This window comes from Salvelinus alpinus, chromosome 2 (assembly GCF_045679555.1).
Source record: "Salvelinus alpinus chromosome 2, SLU_Salpinus.1, whole genome shotgun sequence".
NCBI lineage: Eukaryota > Metazoa > Chordata > Actinopteri > Salmoniformes > Salmonidae > Salvelinus > Salvelinus alpinus.
This window is the reverse complement of record NC_092087.1, coordinates 123,060,112-123,082,617: the sequence shown is the minus strand read 5'-3', so window position 1 is coordinate 123,082,617 and position 22,506 is coordinate 123,060,112. Positions and strand designations below refer to the sequence as shown.

The window sequence follows — 22,506 nt, the reverse complement described above, 5'->3', positions numbered from 1 at the left end:
TTGTTAACACAGTGTCAAAAGAAGGGCCAGAAGTATACAGAATAGTGTCGTCTGCGTAGAGGTGGATCAGAGAATCACCAGCAGCAAGAGCGACATCATTGATGTATACAGAGAAGAGAGTTGGTCCAAGAATTGAACCCTGTGGCACCCCCATGGAGACTGCCAGAGGCCCGGACAACAGACCCTCCGATTTGACACACTGAACTCGATCAGAGAAGTAGTTGGTGAACCAGGCGAGGCAATCATTAGAGAAACCAAGGCTGTCGAGTCTGCCGATGAGGATGTGGTGATTGACAGAGTCAAAAGCCTTGGCCAGGTCAATGAATACGGCTGCACAGTATTGTTTCCTATCGATGGCGGTTAAGATATCGTTTATGACCTTGAGCGTGGCTGAGGTGCACCCATGACCAGCTCTGAAACCAGATTGCATAGCGGAGAAGGTATGGTGGGATTCGAAATGGTCGGTAATCTGTTTGTTGACTTGGCTTTCGAAGACCTTAGAAAGGCAGGGTAGGATAGATATAGGTCTGTAGCTGTTAGGGTCAAGAGTGTCCCCCCCTTTGAAGAGGGGGATAACCGCAGCTGCTTTCCAATCTTTGGGAATCTCAGACGACACGAAAGAGAGGTTGAAAAGGCTAGTAATAGGGGTGGCAACAATTTCAGCAGATAGTTTTAGAAAGAAAGGGTCCAGATTATCTAGCCCGGCTGATTTGTAAGGGTCCAGATTTTGCAGCTCTTTTAGAACATCAGCTGACTGTATTTGGGAGAAAGAGAAATGGGGAAGGCTTGGGCGAGTAGCAGAGGGGAGGGCAGTGCTGTTGTCCGGGGTAGGGGTAGCCAGGTGGAAAGCATGGCCAGCCGTAGAAAAATGCTTATTGAAATTCTCAATTATAGTGGATTTGTCGGTGGTGACAGTGTTTCCTATCTTCAGAGCAGTTGGAAGCTGGGAGGAGGTGTTCTTATTCTCCATGGACTTTACAGTGTCCCAGAACTTTTTTGAATTTGTGTTGCAGGAAGCAAATTTCTGCTTGAAAAAGCTAGCCTTGGCTTTCTATATAAGGTCCCCCAGTTGATAGTGCATGTCAGAGCAAAAGTCAATCAGTGAGGTCAAAGGAATTATCCGTAGAGCTCCGAGACCGGATTGTGTCGAGGCACAGGTCTGGGAAAAAGTACCATAACATTTCTGCAGCATTGAAGATCCCCAAGAACACAGTGACCTCCATCATCCTTAAATGGAAGAAGTTTGGAACCACCAAGACTATTCCTAGAGCGTGCCGCCCGGCCAAACTGAGCAATTGGGGGAGAAGGGCCTGGTCAGGGAGGTGACCAAGAACCCGATGGTCACTCTGACAGAGTTCCAGTGTTCCTCTGTGGAGATGGGACAACCTTCCAGAAGGACAACCATCTCTGCAGCACTCCACCAATCAGGCCTTTAAATTAGAGTGGCCAGACGGAAGCCACTCCTCAGTAAAAGGCACATGACAGCCCGCTTTGAGTTTTCCAAAATACACCTAAAGGACTCTCAGTCCATGAGAAACAAGATTATCTGGTCTGATGAAACCAAGATTGAACTATTTGGCCTGAATGCCAAGCGTCACGTCTGGAGGAAACCTGGCATCGTCCGTACAGTGAAGCATGGTGGCGGCATCATCATGCTGTGGGGATGTTTTTCAGCGGCAGAGACAGGGAGACTAGTCAGGATTGAGGGAAAGATAAACAGAGACAAGTACAGAGATGAAAACCTGTTCCAGAGCCTCAGACTGGATTCACCTCCAACAGGACAAAGACCTTAAGCACACAGCCAAGACAACGCAGGAGTGGCTTCGGGACGTCTCTGAATGTCCTTGAGTGGCCCAGCCATAGCCCGAACTTGAACCTGATCTGACATCTCTGGAGAGACCTGAAAATATCTTTGCAGTGATGCTCTCCATTCAACCTGATAGAGCTTGAGAGGATCTGCAGAGAAGACTGTGATAAACTCCCCAAATACAGGTGTGCCAAGCTTGTAGCGTCATACCCAAGAAGACTCTAACCTGTAATCACTGCCAATGGTGCTTCAACAAAGTACTGAGTAAAGGGTCTGAATACTTATGTAAATGTGATATTCCAGTTGTTGTTGTATTTTATACATTTGCAAAAATTACTAAAAACAAGTTTTTGCTTCGTCATTATGGGATATTGTGTGTAGATTGATGAGGGAAAGAAACAAATGAATCAATTTTAGAATAAGGCTGTAACAATTTTGGGAGGGGGGGGAAGTCAAGGGGTCTGAATACTTTCCGATACTTTGTAATGTTCACCTCCGAACCTTGACCAGTTGTTATGCTGCATGGATATTTTATTTCTAACCACACATGCTGTATGAAGAAAAGGCAGCTCGCGTGACATATGTCAAATATGCAAACCTTTTGTTTGAACCTTCATTCAAGAGTCTGCATTTGCACACTATTCTGATTCAGATGTGAAACCTAGGGAGTTTTATATTCTTCCACACCAGTCCCCCTGTATGTCATATTAATCATAATTTATGCAAGAGAGAGAAATCTGGTAATGTGCTGAATTCTAAGTAATGCTGGTGCCTTAATATTTTTTACTTTGACATTGTGCAAATGAGGATGCATGAATTTAAAAGTAAACAGTTAAATAGGAATAATTATCCTGACAATCCAGTCCAGTATAAATCACTTTTTCATCCAAATTGAACTCCAAAGAACTACCTTGCTGTTTGAAGTATTTGAAGAGGAGAGTTTTGGATGTATTTCTATTCGAACATGAATTAGGGCCAGAAGTGTTTCCAGGTCAGGTCACACGGTCAGGGAAAATTCCTGGTCCTAACTATTTCAATTAGAGCCAAAGGTTTTCCCTTGAGAAAGTGGCTTGACCAGGAAAACTCTAGGCTCTTTTATTCTTTGTCAGGGGTTCAGGAAGAACTCTCAGCCCTAAACCTGATGCCTTGGGAAAACTCTGCCATCTACTTATAGCCTACGCAGGGCCAAGACTACAGGTTCTACACATGATTGGCTTCATTCTGCCAGAATAATGGAAATTAAGATTTCTGGTTTCTTGCCGTGCTTGAGGCATCACTACAGACCAGGGTTTGATCCCGGGCTGTGTCACAGCCGGCTGTGTCCGAGAGAGCAATGAGGCGGATTTCCTTGTCCTGTCGCGCTCTAGCAACTCTTGTGGTGAGCCAGGCGCCTGCACGCTGACTTCAGGCGCCAGTTGTAAGGTGTTTCCTCCGAAACATTGGTGTGGCTGGCTTCCGGGTAAAGCGTGCAGTGTGTCAAGAAGCAGTGCGGCTTGGCAGGGTCATGTTTCGGAGGACGCATGGCTCTCGACCTTCGCATCTCCTGAGTCTGTACGGGAGTTGCAGCGATGGGACAAGACTGTAACTACCAAAAGAAGACCTCGAAATTGGGTAGAAAAAGGGGTAAAAAAAATAACAATTAAAATAAGTTCTGTGTTCTAAGAGATCCCTCAACTATGTTTGACCACACTCATACGTCTCCCTAATTAAACCCACAACCACTCAACCTATACCTCCTACCGCATCTTCAATTCAGGGAACCTACAATGTTTTCTGACATTGCGTCACAACCGAACATATTCTATGAAAGTGGGTAATGAAAAATCAATCATCCCAATATCTCTTTCAGTTCAAAACCTCACCAAGACCATAGCAGTCCAAGGTTTTCTTTCTCTCTCTCTCTCTCTCTCTCTCTCTCTCTCTCTCTCTCTCTCTCTCTCTCTCTCTCTCTCTCTCTCTCTCTCTCTCTCTCTCTCTCTCTCTCTCTCTCTCTCTCTCTCTCTCTCTCTCTCTCTCTCTCTCTCTCTCTCTCTCTCTCTCTCTCTCTCTCTCTCTCTCTCTCTCTCTCTCTCTCTCTCTCTCTCTCTCTCAGAATGCTAGCTGCTCTGTTCTGTCTATTAATCTATTCATCTCTCTCTTTACAATGAGAGTACACTTAAAGAAATGCACACTAAGAGATGCCTAAATTAGCTTCTGTCATATGATAATTGATCTCCTATCCTTACAGCCTCCGCCGCTTTTGCTCTAATTACAGGTTTCTAACACTTTCTTCCCCGCTGGCGGTGTTTGTACTGCATAGGCTAACAGCAGCTAACCGCTCGAGTGTTTGCTTGCAGAGGCGCTGGTATCATTAAGGATGACTTTCCTAAGACAGGCCACTGAGCATTGCTTGGGAGAGAATAATGAGGCTATTGATTGTCCCTACGAGATATTTACCCAAGTCTACCGTCCAAACCACAAAGAGCATCGACAACAGGAGAGGAGGTTCCTCTCTGACAATGAAGTATATATCTTTACATCATAAACAATGTCATCCATGTTCACTTGGGTGAAGGTTGCAACATTTATGAAGTTTTTAGATTAATCCAAGTAGTTCATTCATGTGATGTGTACTGTAGCGTGGACAAATTCTGAACAAAAAGGGAATACTCCGTGTTTTGGCTCAATGTGTTCCAGGTTACTACAGCAGGACAGGCCAGCTATTATGTGTCCTACCAGAGGGATCCATTCCTCAAAATCAAACTGCCCAAATATTCTCTGCCTAAGGTAAGCAACATTCATTTTACAGTGATAAACACATGCCTACAGTGATACATACAGTAGAACAATTATTCAGATTGAATACTTTTTTTTCTTTCTTACTTTTTAACTGTGCATTGTTGGGATGGGCTCGTAAGTAAGCATTTCACAATAAAGTCTACACCTGTGGTATACATAGAATGGGACAAATAAAATTTGATTTGAAGTACCCAACAATTTCCCCCTTTGTTTTCTCCCTTCAACAAAAGGATTTAGCTCTAGAAATATCTGTAGCACTACTACACAATGGTGTGTAGTCTCATAGTGCAGTCTCACTCTTCTGTTGCAGCTCTTAAAAGACACTATATATTGTGTAGAGAACATTGGCAGCTCTAGTGTTAAACATTCAATATGCACACGAGACCTGATCTTGTGACGCCCAACACGTACTCGGCAGCTCGTTACAACCCCCGACCCATAAGATCCGTCATCTCTTTATAAATCCTCGAACCTCTCCAACCCCCCCATCCTCTGTCACCAGGACCTCCACATCGTCAGCACAGACGAGCACCAGGTCTTCGCGGCAGTACAGGAGTGGAACCAGAATGACACGTACAACCTGTACCTCTCCGACACCCAGGGCATCCTCTTCACCCTGGCCATGGAGAACGTCAAGACCACCCGCGGCCTGGGGGGCAACCAGATGCTGGACCTGTATGAGGTAAGTGTCCACAGTGTGTTTGTGTGTGTGTCTGGAGAGGGGGGAGGTGCGCACATGTGTACTACTACCGGACTGGTAGTAGCCTTGTTAGTAGGTCTCTATGTCATTAACATTCATTGCGGCTCGTCCCCCCTCCTTTTTCCCCTCTTTCTCAGGATGAATCCCCAGTTTATCACAGACACTGGCAGGTGTGATGAAGGGAGGCAGAGGAGTGAGATATGGGTCTGATCTCCAGAGTCAGAAGTCATTAACAATGCTACTACTACTGCTGCTCCTTCTAACATGTGTGTTAATGGTTTACAAAAACAGAGTTAGTATTAAAATGAATGGTCACACCCAGTGGGTAAAACTGGTTTCAGTTACACCAATCCAGATTTCCATTCAGTCTGATGTTGTTTTAACTAGTTTAACCCTCTGGGTATGCATGCATGTGCTAATCACAAACTATTGTAAACTGAAGTTATGCTGTATGTATCGTTTTTTTTTTTTTAAGAGGCAGACTATTGCTCTGAGATCCTCTGAAAAAGACTGTAGATATAACTCTGAACAAAGTACTTTGTAGGAGTCCCAAGTATGGTTTTAACAACCCCTGGAGTGTTGGGCTTCAGAAGGCCAGTGGCCTCAAAGACTCAGAGAGGAATCATTCACTAAGTACTTTGAGCTCAACAGGGAACAGAGAGACTGAGTGAAAGCAACAGGCTTTTACTCTTTCCCCTGGATAGTCAAATAATGATTTGCCTTTCGTCAGTATTCTCTCACTTTCTCTTTCCCAGTCTTTCTCTCTCACAAATAAATTATATTATTCTCTGGAATAAAACCATTTTTTCCCCCCACTTTAGACTAATGGGAGTAACTTGAGTGTCAGTTGGATTCAATCTGGACAATCTTCCCTTCAATCAAAAAGTTTTTCTCTAACTCCCAGTCGACTTAGCCATTTAGTGTTTGGTTTTTGATTCAATCCATCTCCCAGAGGTATGAACTTCAACACTGAATATTACAGAACTAACTTGCCTAACACAGTCAATACTCAGAGTGGTAGACCAACAAATCAACAACAACCCAATGATGAACTACCTGATTCCCTACTTACTCAGAGCTATAAATAGCTTTTGAATGAGTGAGTGGTAGGAGGGAGGAAGAAACAGACTGATGGAGGGAGGGAGGGTTAGCTAGATGATTTAGGTAATGTAATAGTCATGATGATGATGCTCCTTTCTGTTAGCCTAGCGGTTTGTGTGTATTAGCTCTCTGCCAACCCTCTTAACCCCTCCTCCCATTTCACCCTATTCGGAGCCTCTGATTCCCTGATTCAGCAGTGGATCCATATTTCTAATAGATTGCGGAAAACTTCATTAATGCATATTGAAAGATTGTAAAAGGGAAGTGCATGTACTGAGGGAAGTCTGGTTTTCAGTGGTCGTGTATCGTACTAGTGCTACTGTGCTGAAAGTTGTATGTTTTGTCTATGTAGGTGGATCCACATCCATACATCAGTCTATATTTAATATTACTAGAGTGCTGGGCGTTGTTGTTTTGCCTTCGTAGATGTTTCCACACGCACGCATACATGTAACTGCCAAAATACAGGAAACACCAACATAAAGTGTCTTACCACCATGAGCCAGAACAGCTGCAATGCACCTTGGTATAGATTCTACAACTGTCTGGAACTCTATTGGATGGATGCAACACCATTATTCCACAATAAATTCCAAATTTGGTGTTTTGTTGAGGGTGGTGGAAAACGCTGTCTTACACAGAACCCAAACCGGCTGTGCGCGTGCGCCATCGTGCGCTATCGTGCGCTATCGTGCATAAATGTATTTTGTCCCCCTACACCAAACGCGATCACGACACGCAGGTTGAAATATCAAAACAAACTCTGAACCAATGACATTAATTTGGAGACAGGTCGAAAAGCATTAAACATGTATGGCAATTTAGCTAGTTAGCTTGCACTTGCTAGCTTATTTGTCCTATTTAGCTAGCTTGCTGTTGCTAGCTAATTTGTCCTGGGATATAAACATTGAGTTGTTATTTTACCTGAAATGCACAAGGTCTTCTGCACCGACAATTTATCCACACATAAAACGGCCAACCGAATCGTTTCTAGTCATCTTTCCTCCTTCCAGGCTTTTTCATCTTTGAATTTATATGGTGATTGGCATCTACACTTTTACCACAACAACCGGCAAAACATATAGTCTTTCAATCACCCACGTGGGTGTAACGAATGAGGAGATGGCACGTGGGTACCTGCTTCTGTAAACCAATGAGGAGATGGCACGTGGGTACCTGCTTCTGTAAACCAATGAGGAGATGGGAGAGGCAGGACTTTCAGTGCGATCTGCATCAGAAATAGAAAGGAGTTCTATTTTAGCCCTTGGCATCGCAGACGCTCGTTGACGCGAGCGAGCAGTGTGGGTGCAATAATTGAATAACATGGATTTCTACATTTATTTTGCGACGCTCGCGCACGCGACGTGTCCGGTCTGGTCAGCATGTCAGGCGCCGCTCCAGAATGTCCCATAAGTGTGCAATTGGTTTGAGATCTGGTGACTGAGACGGCCATGGCATATGGTTTACATCATGCTCATGCTCATCAAACCAGTCAGAGACCACTCATGTCCTGTGGACGGGGGCATTGTTATCCTGGAAGAGACCACTCCCATCAGGATAGATCTGCTTCACCATAGGTTGAAGACTATCCCTCAGAATGGCTGTGTATTTATTGGCATTTACCTTGCCCTCTAAGGGGTTGAGTGGACCTAAACCATGCCAGGAAAAATCACCCAACACCATAACAGAGCCACCAGAACCCTCATTTACTTAAGTGTTTCCTTTATTTTGGCAGTTACCTGTAGGTCCATATGTAATATTACTAGATGACAGCCACACATAGCTCTACACATATTACTAGATATCACTCTTATAGTCAATGAGACATTGATGCCAAAAATCATCATAGCAATGTACTGATGGCTATCATTATTAGTATTGTAACAGTTTTGATTTAGTACCTAGTTAAAATATTAGCTTGCAGGAAGTGTACTGTGCTGTTGCCAGGGGCAAGGTGGAGAGCAGTCTTTTTTTTACCTTGTACTCTACCTCGCCTGTTCTCCCACTGTGATATATCTTGACAGAGGTAATATCTCCATCAATACTGTAGTACCAGCCTACACTCCCTTGACATTACACCTCTGACTACAAGTTGCTATTCCAGAGTGGAGATCTAAGTCCCTGTCCTTCACTACAGCAGGGACCCTGTCCTTCACTACAGCAGGGACCCTGTCCTTCTCTACAGCAGGGACCCTGTCCTTCTCTACAGCAGGGAAGTAGGGACTGTGGGTGGAAGATGCGATAGAGGGATGGGTGTGGGGGGACGATAAATAATTACCGCTGTGATTGACACGTCTGGTCATGGGAGGAGGGAGGGGCCCCGTCCCGCCTCATTAGCTGTGTCCATCCCGGGTGGCCGTTTTTCTATGACGATGTCAAACGTGGCGCCTATTAGTGCCACTTATACTGGTAAGGTGATACGACTGAGGGTCCTCAATGTCTGCTGCAGTATCTTATTTAAAGCACAGTCGTCAGGTTTACCCCCATCACATTTCCATCCTCGATGGGTTATCGTAGGAAGACAGTTTGACTAAGGAGGCAAGGAGCTATGACTTCTCGCTCTCTCACTTTGTGAGTGGGTGTCACATGGATGTGACAGTTTATCAGTTTTAACGTCCAGCATAGTAATGTTGTCACAACAGTGGTGAGCGGTTGATGAGGACACAATTAAAGGGAGATAATTAAAGGACAAGGAGACTGGTTTTGAGACCAGTCTGATGTCTGTCAGCATAGCCGCGGGAAGATGTTTGGGGTTGGGGGTGCTGAGAACTTTTTGTGGACTGTGGGGTTACAGGGATTATTTTTGCCCACGCTACAGACAGCTGTAGCAGCTAATACAGGACTAGTAAAGGCCCAGTGCACTACTTTTGTGAGAATAAAAAACAATATATGTAATTATAATTTGCCCGCGTTACAGATGGCTATATCGGTCTGCTAATACAGGACTACTAAAGACTCAGTGCACTACTTTTGTGACTTTTGTGAAAAATCTAATTTTATATATATACAGTATATATAAACTACCGGTCAAAAGTTTCAGAACACTCATTCAAGGGTTTTTCTTTATTTTTACTATTTTCTACATTGTAGAATAATAGTGAAGACATCAAAACTATGAAATAGCACATATGGAATGCAGAGGATAATTACACTAGAGTTACCAGCCTCAGAAATTGCAGCCCAAATAAATGCTTCAGAGTTCAAGTAACAGACACATCTCAACATCAACAGTTCAGAGGAGACTATGAGAATCAGGCCATCATGGTTGAATTGCTGCAAAGAAACCACTACAAAAGGACACAAATAAGAAAAAGAGACTTGCTTGGGCCAAGAAACACGAGCAATGGACATTAGACCGGTGGAAATTTGTCCTTTGGTCTGGAGTCCAAATTGGATATTGTGAGACGAGGTGTGTGTGAACGGATGATCTCCGCATGTGTATTTCCATCCATTAAGCGAGGAGGAGGAGGTGTTATGGTGACACGGTCTGTGATTTATTTAAAATTCCAAGGCTCACTTAACCAGCATGGCTACCACAGCATTCTGCAGCAATACACCATCCTATCTGGTTTGTGCTTTTGATTTATTTTTATTTCACCTTTATTTGAGCAGGTAGGCCAGTTCAGAACAAGTTCTCATTTACAACTGCGACCTGGCCAAGATAAAGAAAAGCATTGCGACACAAACAACACAGAGTTACACATGGGATAAACTAACGTACAGTAAATAACACAATAGAAAAATCGATATACAGTGTGTGCAAATGTAGTGAGATTAGGGAGGTAAGGCAATAAATAGGCCATAGTGGCGAAATAATTACAATTTAGTAGGCTTAGTGGGACTATCATTTGTTTTTCAACAGGACAATGACCCAACACACCTCCAGGCTGTGTAAGGGCTATTCTTTACCAAGAAGGAGTGTGATGGAGTGCACAATCCCCTGACCTCAACCAAATTGAGATGGTTTGGGTTGAGTCAGACTGCAGAGTAAAGGAAAAGGAGCCATCAAGTGCTCAGCATATGTGGGAACTCCTTCAAGACTTTTGGAGAAGCATTCCAGGTGAAGCTGGTTGAGAGAATACCAAGATTGTGCAAAGCTGTCATCAAGGCAAAGGGTGGCTATTTGAAGAATATATTTTATTTGTTTAACACTTTTTTGCTTACTACATGATTCCATATGTGTTATTTCATAGCTTTGATGTCTTGAAAACCCTTGAATGAGTAGGTGTTCTCAAGCTTTTGCCCGGTAGTAGACATATTTGTATTAAAATATAAATATCTATTTTTTCAGGAGGTGTTGCAGCACCCTCAGCATCCTACTTCCCGCAGATATGTCAGTCAGGGGGCATTTTGGGTACTGTTTAGTGCTTGAAAAATAAATAAAAAAACATAATGTAATCTGTTTTGGTGGTTGGATTGGCTAGTTTTAGTGTCTGTTTTAGATGTTGTTCTCTATTTATCCCTAGGTAGCAGGTATCAAAGGCATGCTAATCGCAAACAGGAGACTAGACAACCAGGTGAAGACCTACATCACCTACAACAAGGGCCGTGATTGGAGGTTACTGCAGGCCCCGGCGACAGACCTGGCTGGCAATGACATCCACTGTATACTGGTGAGTTATACTGACGCTAACAGGGAAGGCTCATTGCTGTGGTAATCAATCATGATCTAAGACTGCCTGAACACTTTGAGGTGCTTTCCCAGACCCAGATTAAGCCTCGTCGAAGAGTTAAATAAGCATACTCTATAGATAATCTCCATTGAAAGTTTATTTTAGTCCAGGAATATGTGTTCAGTTCCCTTCAAGTTATATACATCAATGATAACAGTCGTGTTACATCACACACTCAAGGGAGTTTGCTTACTCATCTTAGTGGTAGGGGAATTACTTTATGTAATCACATTTAAGCTATGATATCAAGATGAACTGTGTACACACTCCTTGTTATTTACAGTTGTTATTAATTTACTTGCCCTATCTTTCCTTTTATCCCACGTGAGGCGACTGTAAATGATGACTATGTAGAGAAATCATTTTGAGACATTAGCAGTAGAGTTCATACTGTTTATTAAAAGCCTAGGGAGGCCATTGTGGGGGCTGCACGCGGTGCGCTGAGTGGGCTACAGGTTGAATACGATTGTGCATTTATGTAATATTTTAATTACAGATTCTATTTGATTACCCTGTAAAATCCTGTTTGTCCTTACAGCAATGTCATACTATGAATTGGCAGGGTAATCTGTGAACAGATATAATAGACTTTTGTTGTCGGCTCACCCCTGAGACTTTTTAAATTATACTTTTTTTTATTTACACTTTATTTAACCAGGCTAGGTCAGTTAAGAACAAATTATTATTTACAATGACGGGGGCTGGGGAAAAAAAATAAAAAAATAGGACAAAACACACATCACGACAAGAGAGACAACACAACACTACATAAAGAGAGACCTAACACAACAATATAGCATGGCAGCAACACATGACAACACAGGATGGTAGCAACACAACATGACAACAACATGGTAGCAATACAACATGGCAGCAGCACTACATGGTTGCAGCACAGCACATGGTACAAACATTATTGGGCACAGACAACAGCACAAAGGGCAAGGAGGTAGAGACAACAGTACATCAAGCAAAGCAGCCACAACTGTCAGTAAAAGTGTCCATGATTGAGTCCTTGAATGAAGAGATTGAGATAAAACTGTCCAGTTTGAGTGTTTGTTGCAGCTCGTTCCAGTCGCTAGCTGCAGTGAACTAAAAAGAGGAGCGACCCAGGGATGTGTGTGCTTTGGGGACCTTTTAACAGAATGTGACTGGCAGAACGGGTGTTGTATGTGGAGGATGCAGTAAATATCTCAGATAGGGGGGAGTGAGGCCTAAGAGGGTTTTATAAATAAGCATCAACCAGTAAGTCTTGCGACGGGTATACAGAGATGACCAGTTTACAGAGAAGTATAGAGTGCAGTGATGTGTCCTATAAGGAGCATTGGTGACAAATCTGATGGCCAAATGGTAAAGAGCATCTAGTCGCTCGAGAGCACCCTTACCTGCCGATCTATAAATTACATCCCTGTAATCTAGCATGGGTAGGATGGTCATCTGAATCACGGTTAGTTTGCAGCTGGGGTGAAAGAGGAGCAATTATGATAGAGGAAACCAAGTCTAGATTTAAATTTAGCCTGCAGCTTTGATATGTGCTGAGAGAAGGACAGTGTACCGTCTAGCCATACTCCCAAGTACTTGTATGAGGTGACTACGTCAAGCTCTAAACCCTCAGAGGTAGTAATCACACCTGTGGGGAGAGGGGCATCCTTCTTACCAAACCACATGACCTTTGTTTAAAAATGTGAGAGCTCACATGCAGCTGTGTCTCCCTCTCTCTCCTTCTCTCCCTTGACTTGTTGATTTTATGTAAAGACCCTCCCTGTATTAATGACTGATAATGACAATTAATAAGACAAACTATGGAGAGGCAGCATGTTTTGTACACAAAATATAGTTTTTTGTATAGTTAACTGCCTATGTTAGCATTGTTGTTAGCATTTGGTGTAAATGTAACTCACTGGAAGACTTCAGAATCAAAAGGACTCTATTAGGCATTATCTTCAGGCTTTCTGAGATGAAGACAGCATAGCAGCTTTTCTTTTCCTTATCTAAAGGACCTCTTGAAATAAAAAGCATATGCTTTGTGCACCTTTAAAGGTCCTTTTGTGTTCTATGTAACATTGGGGATTTGATTGACCAGTGTATAAGTGTATAATGACTTCATCAAATATAATGGACTGTCTGTCATTTCTCAGCCCTTCTGTTCGCTCCATCTCCAACTGCAGACGTCTGAAAACCCCTACCTGTCAGGCAGCATATCAACCAAGGCCTCAGCACCGGGAATCATAGTGGCCACAGGTGAGAGAATACAGAATGAACATTTGATAGATACGATTAGATTAGATTACCTTATTGTCCACTTATGTGAAAATTCATTTGGCTGAATTTGGCTATACAATTTAGGTAATGGTACAAAAGAAGAATAGCTGTCTATCTTTTCCAGGTCAGTTCTGAAATTCCATTTGATTGTGAATATTATGATGATTATCCAATCCCTAACATTACTGATAGGGATCTGCAAGTCCTGCTATTAACAACTCATCTTCAACTGTGTGGGATACAAAATATGAGATACAACATATTGTTGTATCATATTGACATATTGAGATACAACAACAAAAACGACCTACATCCATGAATCTGCTTTCTTGATCTCTGTCCTCAAACAATATTTACTCTGTCACCAAAACAATACTTTGTCCCCTCCTCCGATCCTCTAATCTCTTACTGGATATGTGAGAACACTAAACCACTGTGAGCCTGTATAAATGTACTGAATCTGTCCAGAGACACACTATAACACTTCTGATGTTGTGTTAGGAATTTTGTTAATTAATAATTAAAACAATTCCTAGCTTTAGATAAAACTATAACTAATTGAACTCTGCACGCCTGGTGAAAAGAGATTTGTGTTGTGGGTTATAAAGTAAGCAGAAAGGGTCATTAAACTATGGTTGAACTGACCCAACTTAGCCCTGAGATGTTTAGATAAGGCTGTGGGTAACCTTTTAGGTCTTCCATTATCTTGAGTTGTCTGCTAAAGTGGTAATAAATTATAGTGAGCCTTCAGGATAATTGATTATGTGTGTGTCATGTGTGGGTGCTGTGAAGTTGGAATTAACTTTTGAACCTGTTTTCTATTTGTCAGGACAATGAGACTTATTCTGTAACCTATGACGTCATATCTTGTATATAAACCTGTGTTTATGATCAAATGGCAGCGTGCTCCGAGAATAAACACTATTATCTAATTTTAATAAGACTGTATCCTGTCTATTTTATGTTAATAAGTATCTTACAAATTCTTATAAATAGACAGATTGAATTTAATTAATGAGTATATTAGAGGAATTATTTAATTCCACTAACATGTTGTCCTTACTCACAGACGTTTTGGTGATGCAAAGTCACCCGGTTTATTTAAGTGGGCCAGTGCAGACTGAGGACACATGACACAGCAGATTATGTTTGTGTGTGAGTGTGTGTTCGGGTATCTCTACACAACCCTCTGCTAAGGCCCCGTTCATCACTCGCCCTCACACACACACACACACACACACACACACACACACACACACACACACACACACACACACACACACACACACACACACACACACACACACACACACACACACACACACACACACACACACACACACACACACACACACACAGCTGGTGCAGAGATCAGGTGGTGACCCTGAAACAAGGTGCAGCTCAACACTTACGCCTGACACTGAACAGTGGTTGGGGGATATTACAAGGCATCAACAAAGTGGAGATATCTGCTCAGAGAGGAAAATGTTACATCATTGCTGAAGAAAAACTGAGCAATATCAAAGTTTATTTGTCACGTGCCGATTACAACAGGTGTAGACCTTACAGTGAAATGCTTACTCAACAGTGCAATTTCTAAAAATAAAGATATGGGGTGAACAATAGGTGAGTAAAGAAATAAAAACAACTGTAAATAGACTGTGAAAAACAATAGTTGCGAGGCTATAATACAGTAGCGAGACTATAACAGTAGCGAGGTTATATACAGGCATCGGTTCGTCGGGCTGATTGAGGTAGTATGTATATGTAGATGTGGTTAAAGTGACTATGCATATATGATAAATATAGAGTAGCAGTAGCGTAGAAGAGGGTTTGGCGGGTGGTGGGTGGGACACAATGCAGATTGTCCGGGTCGCCAATGTGCGGGAGCACCGGTTGGTCAGGCTAATTGAGGTAGTATGCACATAAATGTATAGTTACAGTGACTATGCATATATGATAAACAGAGAGTAGCAGCAGCGTAAAAGAGGGGATGGGGGGGAGGCACACAATGCAAATAGTCCGGGTAGGCATTTGATTACCTGTTCAGGAGTCTTATGGCTTGGGGGTAAAAACTGTTGAGATGCCTTTTTGTCCTAGACTTGGCACTCCGGTACCACTTGCCATGCGGTAGTAGAGGGAACAGTCTATGAATGGGGTGGCTGGGGTCTTTGCCAATTTTTTGTGCCTGACACCTCCTGGTGTAGAGGTCCTGGATGGCAGGCAGCTTAGCCCCAGTGATGTACTGGGCCATATGCACTACCCTCTGTAGTGCCTTGCGGTCGGAGGCCGAGCAGTTGCCATACCAGGCAGTGATGCAACCAGTCAGGATGCTCTCGATGTTTCAGCTGTAGAACCCATGAGTACCCATGCAAATCTTTTTGGTTTCCTGAGGGGGAATAGGCTTTGTCATGCCCTCTTCACGATTGTTTTGGTGTGTTTGGACCATTCTAGTTTGTTGGTGATGTGGACACCAAGGAACTTGAAGCTCTCAACCTGCTCTACTACAGCCCCGTCGATGAGAATGGGGGCGTGCTCTGTCCTCCTTTTCCTGTAGTCTACAATCATCTCCTTACTCTTGGTTATGTTGAGGGATAGGTTGTTATTCTGGCACCACACGGCCAGGTCTCTGACCTCCTCCCTATAGGCTGTCTCGTCGTTGTCGGTGATCACACCACTGTAGTGTCGTCTGAAAACTTAATGATGGTGTTGGAGTCGTGCCTGGCCACGCAGTCGTGGGTGAACATGGAGTACAGGAGGGGACTGAGCATGCACACCTGAGGGGCTCCAGTGTTGAGGATCAGCATGGCAGATGTGTTGCTACCTACCCTCACCACTTGTGGGTGGCCCGTCAGGATGTCTAGGATCCAGTTGCAAAGGGAGGTGTTTAGTCCCAGGATCCTTAGCTTAATGATGAGCTTTGAAAGTATTATGATGTTGAACGCTGAGCTGTAGTCAATGAATAGCATTCTCACGTAGGTGTTCCTTTTGTCCAGGTGGGAAAGGGCAGTGTGGAGTGCAATAGAGATTGCATCATCTGTTGATCTTTTTGGGCGATATGCAAATTGGAGTGGGTCTAGGGTTTCTGGGATAATGGTGTTGATGTGAGCCATTACCAACCTTTCAAAGCACTTCGTGGTTACGGACATGAGTGCTACGGGTCTGTAGTCATTTAGGCAAGTTGCCTTCGTGTTCTTGGGCACAGGGACTATGGTGGTCTGCTTGAAACATGTTGGTATTACAGACTCAATCAGGGACATGTTGAAAATGTCAGTGAAGATACTTGCCAGTTGGTCAGCACATGCCCGGAGCACACGTCCTGGTAATCCATTTGGCCCCGCAGCCTTGTTAATGTTGACCTGATTAAAGGCCTAACTTACGTCGGCTACGGAGAGCGTGATCTCACAGTCGTCCGGAACAGCTGATGCTCTCATGCATGCCTCAGTGTTGCTTGGCTCGAAGCGAGCATAGAAGTGATTTAGCTCATCTGGTAGGCTCGTGTTACTGGGCAGCTCGCGGCTATGCTTCCCTTTGTAGTCTGTAATAGTTTGCAAGCCCTGCCACATAAGACGAGCGTCAGAGCCGGTGTAGTACGATTCAATCTTAGCCCTGTATTGACGCTTTTCCTGTTTGATGATTCGTTGGAGGGCATAGCAGGATTTCTTATAAGCTTCTGAGTCCCGCAGCTTGAAAGCGTCAGCTCTACCCATTAGCTCAGTGCGAATCTTGCCTGTTATCCATTGCTTCTGGTTGGGGTATGTACGTACAGTCGCTGTGGGGACGACGTCCTCGATGCACCTATTGATAAAGCCAGTGACTGATGTGGTGTAATCCTCAATGCCATCGGAAGAATCACGGAACATGTTCCAGTCTGTGATAGCAAACAGTCCTGTAGTTTAGCATCTGCTTCATCTGACCACTTTTTTATAGACCGAGTCACTGGTGCTTCCTGCTTGATTTTTTGCTTGTAAGCAGGAATCAGGACGATAGAATTGTGTTTGGATTTATCAAATGGAGGGTGAGGGAGAGCTTTGTACGCATCTCTGTGTGTGAAGTACAGGTGATCTAGAATTTTTTTCCCGCTGGTTGCACATTTAACATGTTGATAGAAATTTGGTACAACTGATTTAAGTTTCTCTGCATTAAAGTCTGCGGTCACTAGGAGCGCCGCCTCTGGTTGAGCGGTTTCCTGTTCGCTTATTTCCGTATACAGCTGACTGAGTGCGGTCTTAGTGCCAGCATCCGTCTGTGGTGGTAAATAAACAGCCACGAAAAGTATAGATGAAAACTCTCTAGGCAAATAGTGTGGTCTGCATTTTAAAATGTTACATCATTGCTTAAGAAAAACTCAGCGATATCCATCCATTCATGAATGTTTGTTCTTCTCTTCTCTGCATCTATTCTTCATTGTAATTTACACCATCTTCATATTTTCAGCATCATTTGAATATTTAACTAATGCTTTGTTCCATTTTTATCACAGGGAATATTGGGTCTGAGCTGTCATACAATAACGTTGGAATGTTCATCTCGTCTGATGCTGGTAACAACTGGAGACAGGTGAGTTTGGACTGAATCTGGGGGTAGAATCTAAGGCATTCTAATCATATATTCGAATGTTGTAGTTTGGAAAATAAGTATTTTGGACTGCTGTCTCTGCCTTTTGATCTTGAGGTGTTATGAAACTCTCAGTGTTCAGCTAGATGTGTACAATCGGTAACTGTATGTAAATAATGTATTATATTGAATGGGCTGTGTGTCCTCTTTCAGATATTCGAGGAGGAACACAATGTCTGGTTTCTGGATAAAGGAGGGGCCCTTGTCGCTGTGAAACAACCAACCGTCCCCACTAGGCATTTACAGTAGGTTTATATCTAATTCAGTTTTTGAATATCTGAAAACTGGTTGCTGTAACATGTTAGTACTTCTCTTGATGTAAAGAAAACTTTTTTAATTTCACTTTATATATGATTAAACATAGGCAATAAAGATAGAAACATGTTGTCAAAAATCTAAAATGGGGGAAAGTGTTTTTCTTCACCAAGTCCCCCTTTTAGTACTTTAACATACTGCCCACCCTCTTCTAAATTGGAGCGCCCACGTTTTGCCTCAGTGAAGACCAACTCAACTGAAACCACATCTCTCTTCTTTTTATATCACTTTAGGAAATTACTTTTAGCACCAGTCAAGTGTGGAGGATTCCTTCCTTCCTGGTTGTGTCTCCTAGATGATTTAAGTGCACTAGTGGAGGAAAGGAACACAGTAGAAGCCCTCATATCAGACCAGTTTTCAAATAGTATTTTTTTCTTTCAGTGTTTAATTGCGACATTTAATTGTCTAGAGTGCCAGATGGGTGGGGGCTGCGCTTTTGGGCCAATTCCATTGGATCCATTAGGCCAGGTAACGGGCAACTAAAGTATTTGAAAGATAAATACTATTTGAACCCAGGCAAGCGCTGTAGAAACCAATCGTGTCTCTCTCTCGCTCTTCAGAGCTAGGGTAATAGAAAACATTTCCTGGCCCTGGTATCCTCCTAATAGATGTGTATCAATACTTGGTCTGTTGTCTGAACTTTTAGCCAGATGAAGGCATGCTGGCTGATGGAGGTTTGGATGGAAGCTGCAACAAGGAGGCTGCTGCTTCTTGTATCCTAGTGCAAGACTCTGCATTGTTGAGTGTTGTTCCCAACATTGTCACACACAGTACTCCCGTGTTCTCACATCTGAAGTGATGTTGATGAGACGTCAGAATCAATAGAGAACAGGCCTGGAGGATGAAAGTTGCCCATTCTCTTTTTAATTTTTTTATTTGTCTCCCCACACCTCTCCGCCCCTGTTTTGTAGTCGTTAGAACATGAAACGGTTCTATTCTGGTTTGTTTTGTGTGTTGTGTTATTTATTCTACATCACCTCACTGTAGACCGTAAGTAAACTCAAGACTGAGTTTTCTCTTCAAGTTGTTATGTCTCCACGCTTTGATAGTCAAACACAGTTCTGTTGTTTTATTCTTCATCTATTCAGCAGAACGTGTACTAATTGTAGTCAATTAGATACAACCTGAGATTCAGCGGGTGACTGTCTATGGAGACTATTCACTCCGCTGATCTTCCATGAACCCAGTTGACTCACTGTAATTGAGAGCATCAGGGCTAGAATTCAGAGTAGTATCCAGGATCAGATCCCACCGGTCCGTATAATCTCATTCATTATGATCTAAAAGGCAAAACTGATCCTAGGTCAGCACTCCCAAGTCAGAATGATGAATATTGACCTTCTTGTTACCGCCAGTGAATGGTTGCAGCCCAAATGACACCCTTTTTCCTAGTAGGCTTCACTACTTTAGACCAGAGGCCTGTAGACCCTGGGTGCCATTTGGGATTCATTCAATGTGTTATTGTGTTGTGACTTTGTTACAGAATCAGTTTTGATGAAGGGCGTCAGTGGACCAGACACAGCTTCTCCTTGGTGCCTCTGTTTGTGGACGGGATGCTGGTGGAGGCCGGGACAGAGAACCAGATCATGACGTGAGTCGGGACAATAGAATAATCGAGGGATGACGTGCAGTGATGAATGATCTATGATGATGATGACGGGGGATGACGTTCTTTTGTCCTCCGTAGGAAGTCTTAGAGAGATGGAGAAAAGGAGGGATGATGTGTTTAATCTTTCTGTCTGCCATTGTTTTGGGACTCTGTTCCTTTTGGTGAAAGGGAAGGGGATGGAGGGATGAGATGGATGACATAATTTGTCTCTTCATCTTGTTCTCTTGGGAACCCTGTTCCTCTTGGAGGGAAGATATGAGGGGATGGGGAGGAATTTTAATTCAACGATTGCTGATGTCTCGTCTTTATTAACAGACGTTTAAATGGGAGAAAATATTTGATTCATAAGGGTTGTCAGTCTGTTAGCTTAGGACTGAATGCCCCATTGGTGAAACCTTGTAGCGCTGACAACCCTTGTCGAGTTATATTAACCTATGTATCTATCCTTTGTTTCTCAAGGTTTTTTGGACATTTCAGCCATAGGTCTGAGTGGCAGCTTATCAAGATAGACTACAAGTCCATCTTCAACAGGAAATGTACAGAAGGAGACTATCAGACGTGGCACCTTCACAACAAGGTAAGACCTCTTAAACAGGAAGTCAGTCCAACTTATCAATATGTGTCCTTATTACCTAATAACAATGTATTTACATGCTAGTTAGGGACTGTATGTTATTTATAATGACGATACTTGGAAAAAATCGGACCTCTCTGAAAAGAAAATGGATGGCCCTTCCTTCAGTAAAATATATTTCTACCCGACCCTCCCTTAATGGTAAAAAAAAAAAAAAGTGACCCTCCCCTATAAGCAAAAATAATAATTAAAACATAAAGTGGATAGCAGAGAACATGCCTACCATGTACCTTCACTCCTAGGACAGACCAGAGCTTTTGATATGCAGTTTTAGAAACCGTTCTTAATTTTATTAGATGGCAAATTAGCCAGAAGGTTGTGGGTTCAACGACCACCACGGACAAGGGTAGTGGTGAAAATATATCAATTATAACAAAAGCACTGCATGAATCTATCAACTTATTTACGTTTCCCCCAAAAACCCGATTATTAACACATTTCATGCAATTCTACATAATTTTACATGACTGGAGACAGTCAGAATCTTTTTTTAATAACAAAATAGAGCATGACAACGAATGAGCGCATGCTGCAGCACCAGAGAGGTTTTGATTTCTCTACAGGCTATTGTTAAAATTAGAGGATAGTCTATGTCTGCAACCGTGCTTGTCTATCAAATGTAAAAAGTGAGCACAACAGAACCAGTTACAACTGAAGTACATGATCATCGATTCATTTGAGAAAAAGCCATTAGTTGTTTAACACAGCAAAAAAAATGTCATTTGGTAAACTATCAGTTTCTATTTTATTCCATGATATTATCGGGAATCAAGGTAAGACCCAAGTGCAGACTGTGTGAAGTAACAATGTTTATTGTAACAACAGGCACAGGCAGACGACAGGTCAAGGCAGGCAGGGGTCGGTAATCCAGAGTAGAGGCCAGGACGGCAGGCAGGCTCAGGGTCAGGCAGAGTGGTCAGGCGGGCGGGTACAGGGTCAGGACAGGCAAGGGTCAAAAACCAGGAGGATGAGAAAAAGAGGGACTAGGGAAAAACAGGAGCTGAGACAAAATGCTGGTAGGCTTGAACAAACAAGACGAACTGGCACAGACAGACAGAAAACACAGGTATAAATATCCAGAGGATAAGTGGGGAAGACGGGCGACACCTGGAGGGGGTGGAGACAAGCACAAGGACAGGTGAAACAGATCAGGACGTGACAGATATTGTTGCTGCAAAATAGATTTGTGTAGATTGTGATTAAGGCATGGGAGTATAAGAGCATCTGCTAGTCTAAATTAACAAACAAGGCATGCGTATTGTAGCTCACCACATGATCCTCAAACCAAAGACTTGCCAAACTCGTGTTTCTATTTAATTCTCAGTAATTTATTTTATTTCATTTAATACCGCCATAATGCGAAATGTACTGTATAGGCATGTTGTTGAAATGCTGTGCACCCCTGCCAGCCTGTAGCATGTCACAAATGTTTCTCAATTGATTTTTTTTTAAATGGCAGGCCTGGAAATATTAATAATATAAAAATACATTTTTGTTCCTTTTTAGGCTACCTGGCTTGCTCCTGACTGATTTTAGAGTTAGTATGTTTAATAGCCTGTTGAAATGTTGAACGTCAATTGATAGTGACAGAATCACACATTACTTCCCAAACAAAGTACATTTCTTGTCTCCTCGGCTATAGAAGGTTGTAGCGTAGCATGTCATAGAGACAATCCAAAGATATCCCATATGCATCGGAGTCTCGTCTTTCCCCGGCATTTTACAGCTTGTTTCTAGCATAAAGAATTGCGGATTAAAGTGTCCTCATATATCACTTCATATAATCAGGTCCATACACTTTTATTTCCAAAATAACAAGCTAACAAGGGGGTAGGCCTATGCTTTTAGCCATGCTCTTTAACAAAAGCCACAATACCCTCACATACCTCCTCATTTCGAGCCCTGGTTTTAACTTAACACACCAAGCTCTTCACTGACACTGAGATATTTAAGGAGTGCATGGTGACTGAAGGAAATGGCTGACAGTCTATGGATAATGGACTATAATTT

General features: G+C 42.8%; 1 protein-coding gene across 3 annotated transcripts in view; it reads left to right on the top strand.

Annotated features, from left to right (window-relative positions):
- The window catches only part of LOC139568649 (VPS10 domain-containing receptor SorCS3-like), a 207,669-nt gene that overhangs the window by 159,323 nt on the left and 25,840 nt on the right, over nucleotides 1–22,506 (top strand). For all 3 annotated transcript variants that reach the window (XM_071390617.1, XM_071390618.1, XM_071390619.1), the window contains exons 8-15: nucleotides 4,484–4,573; nucleotides 5,088–5,267; nucleotides 10,853–10,999; nucleotides 13,198–13,300; nucleotides 17,805–17,881; nucleotides 18,092–18,183; nucleotides 19,737–19,844; nucleotides 20,322–20,439. In XM_071390617.1, coding sequence (XP_071246718.1) covers nucleotides 4,484–4,573; nucleotides 5,088–5,267; nucleotides 10,853–10,999; nucleotides 13,198–13,300; nucleotides 17,805–17,881; nucleotides 18,092–18,183; nucleotides 19,737–19,844; nucleotides 20,322–20,439 — 915 coding nt within the window. The remainder of the gene's footprint in view (nucleotides 1–4,483; nucleotides 4,574–5,087; nucleotides 5,268–10,852; nucleotides 11,000–13,197; nucleotides 13,301–17,804; nucleotides 17,882–18,091; nucleotides 18,184–19,736; nucleotides 19,845–20,321; nucleotides 20,440–22,506) is intronic.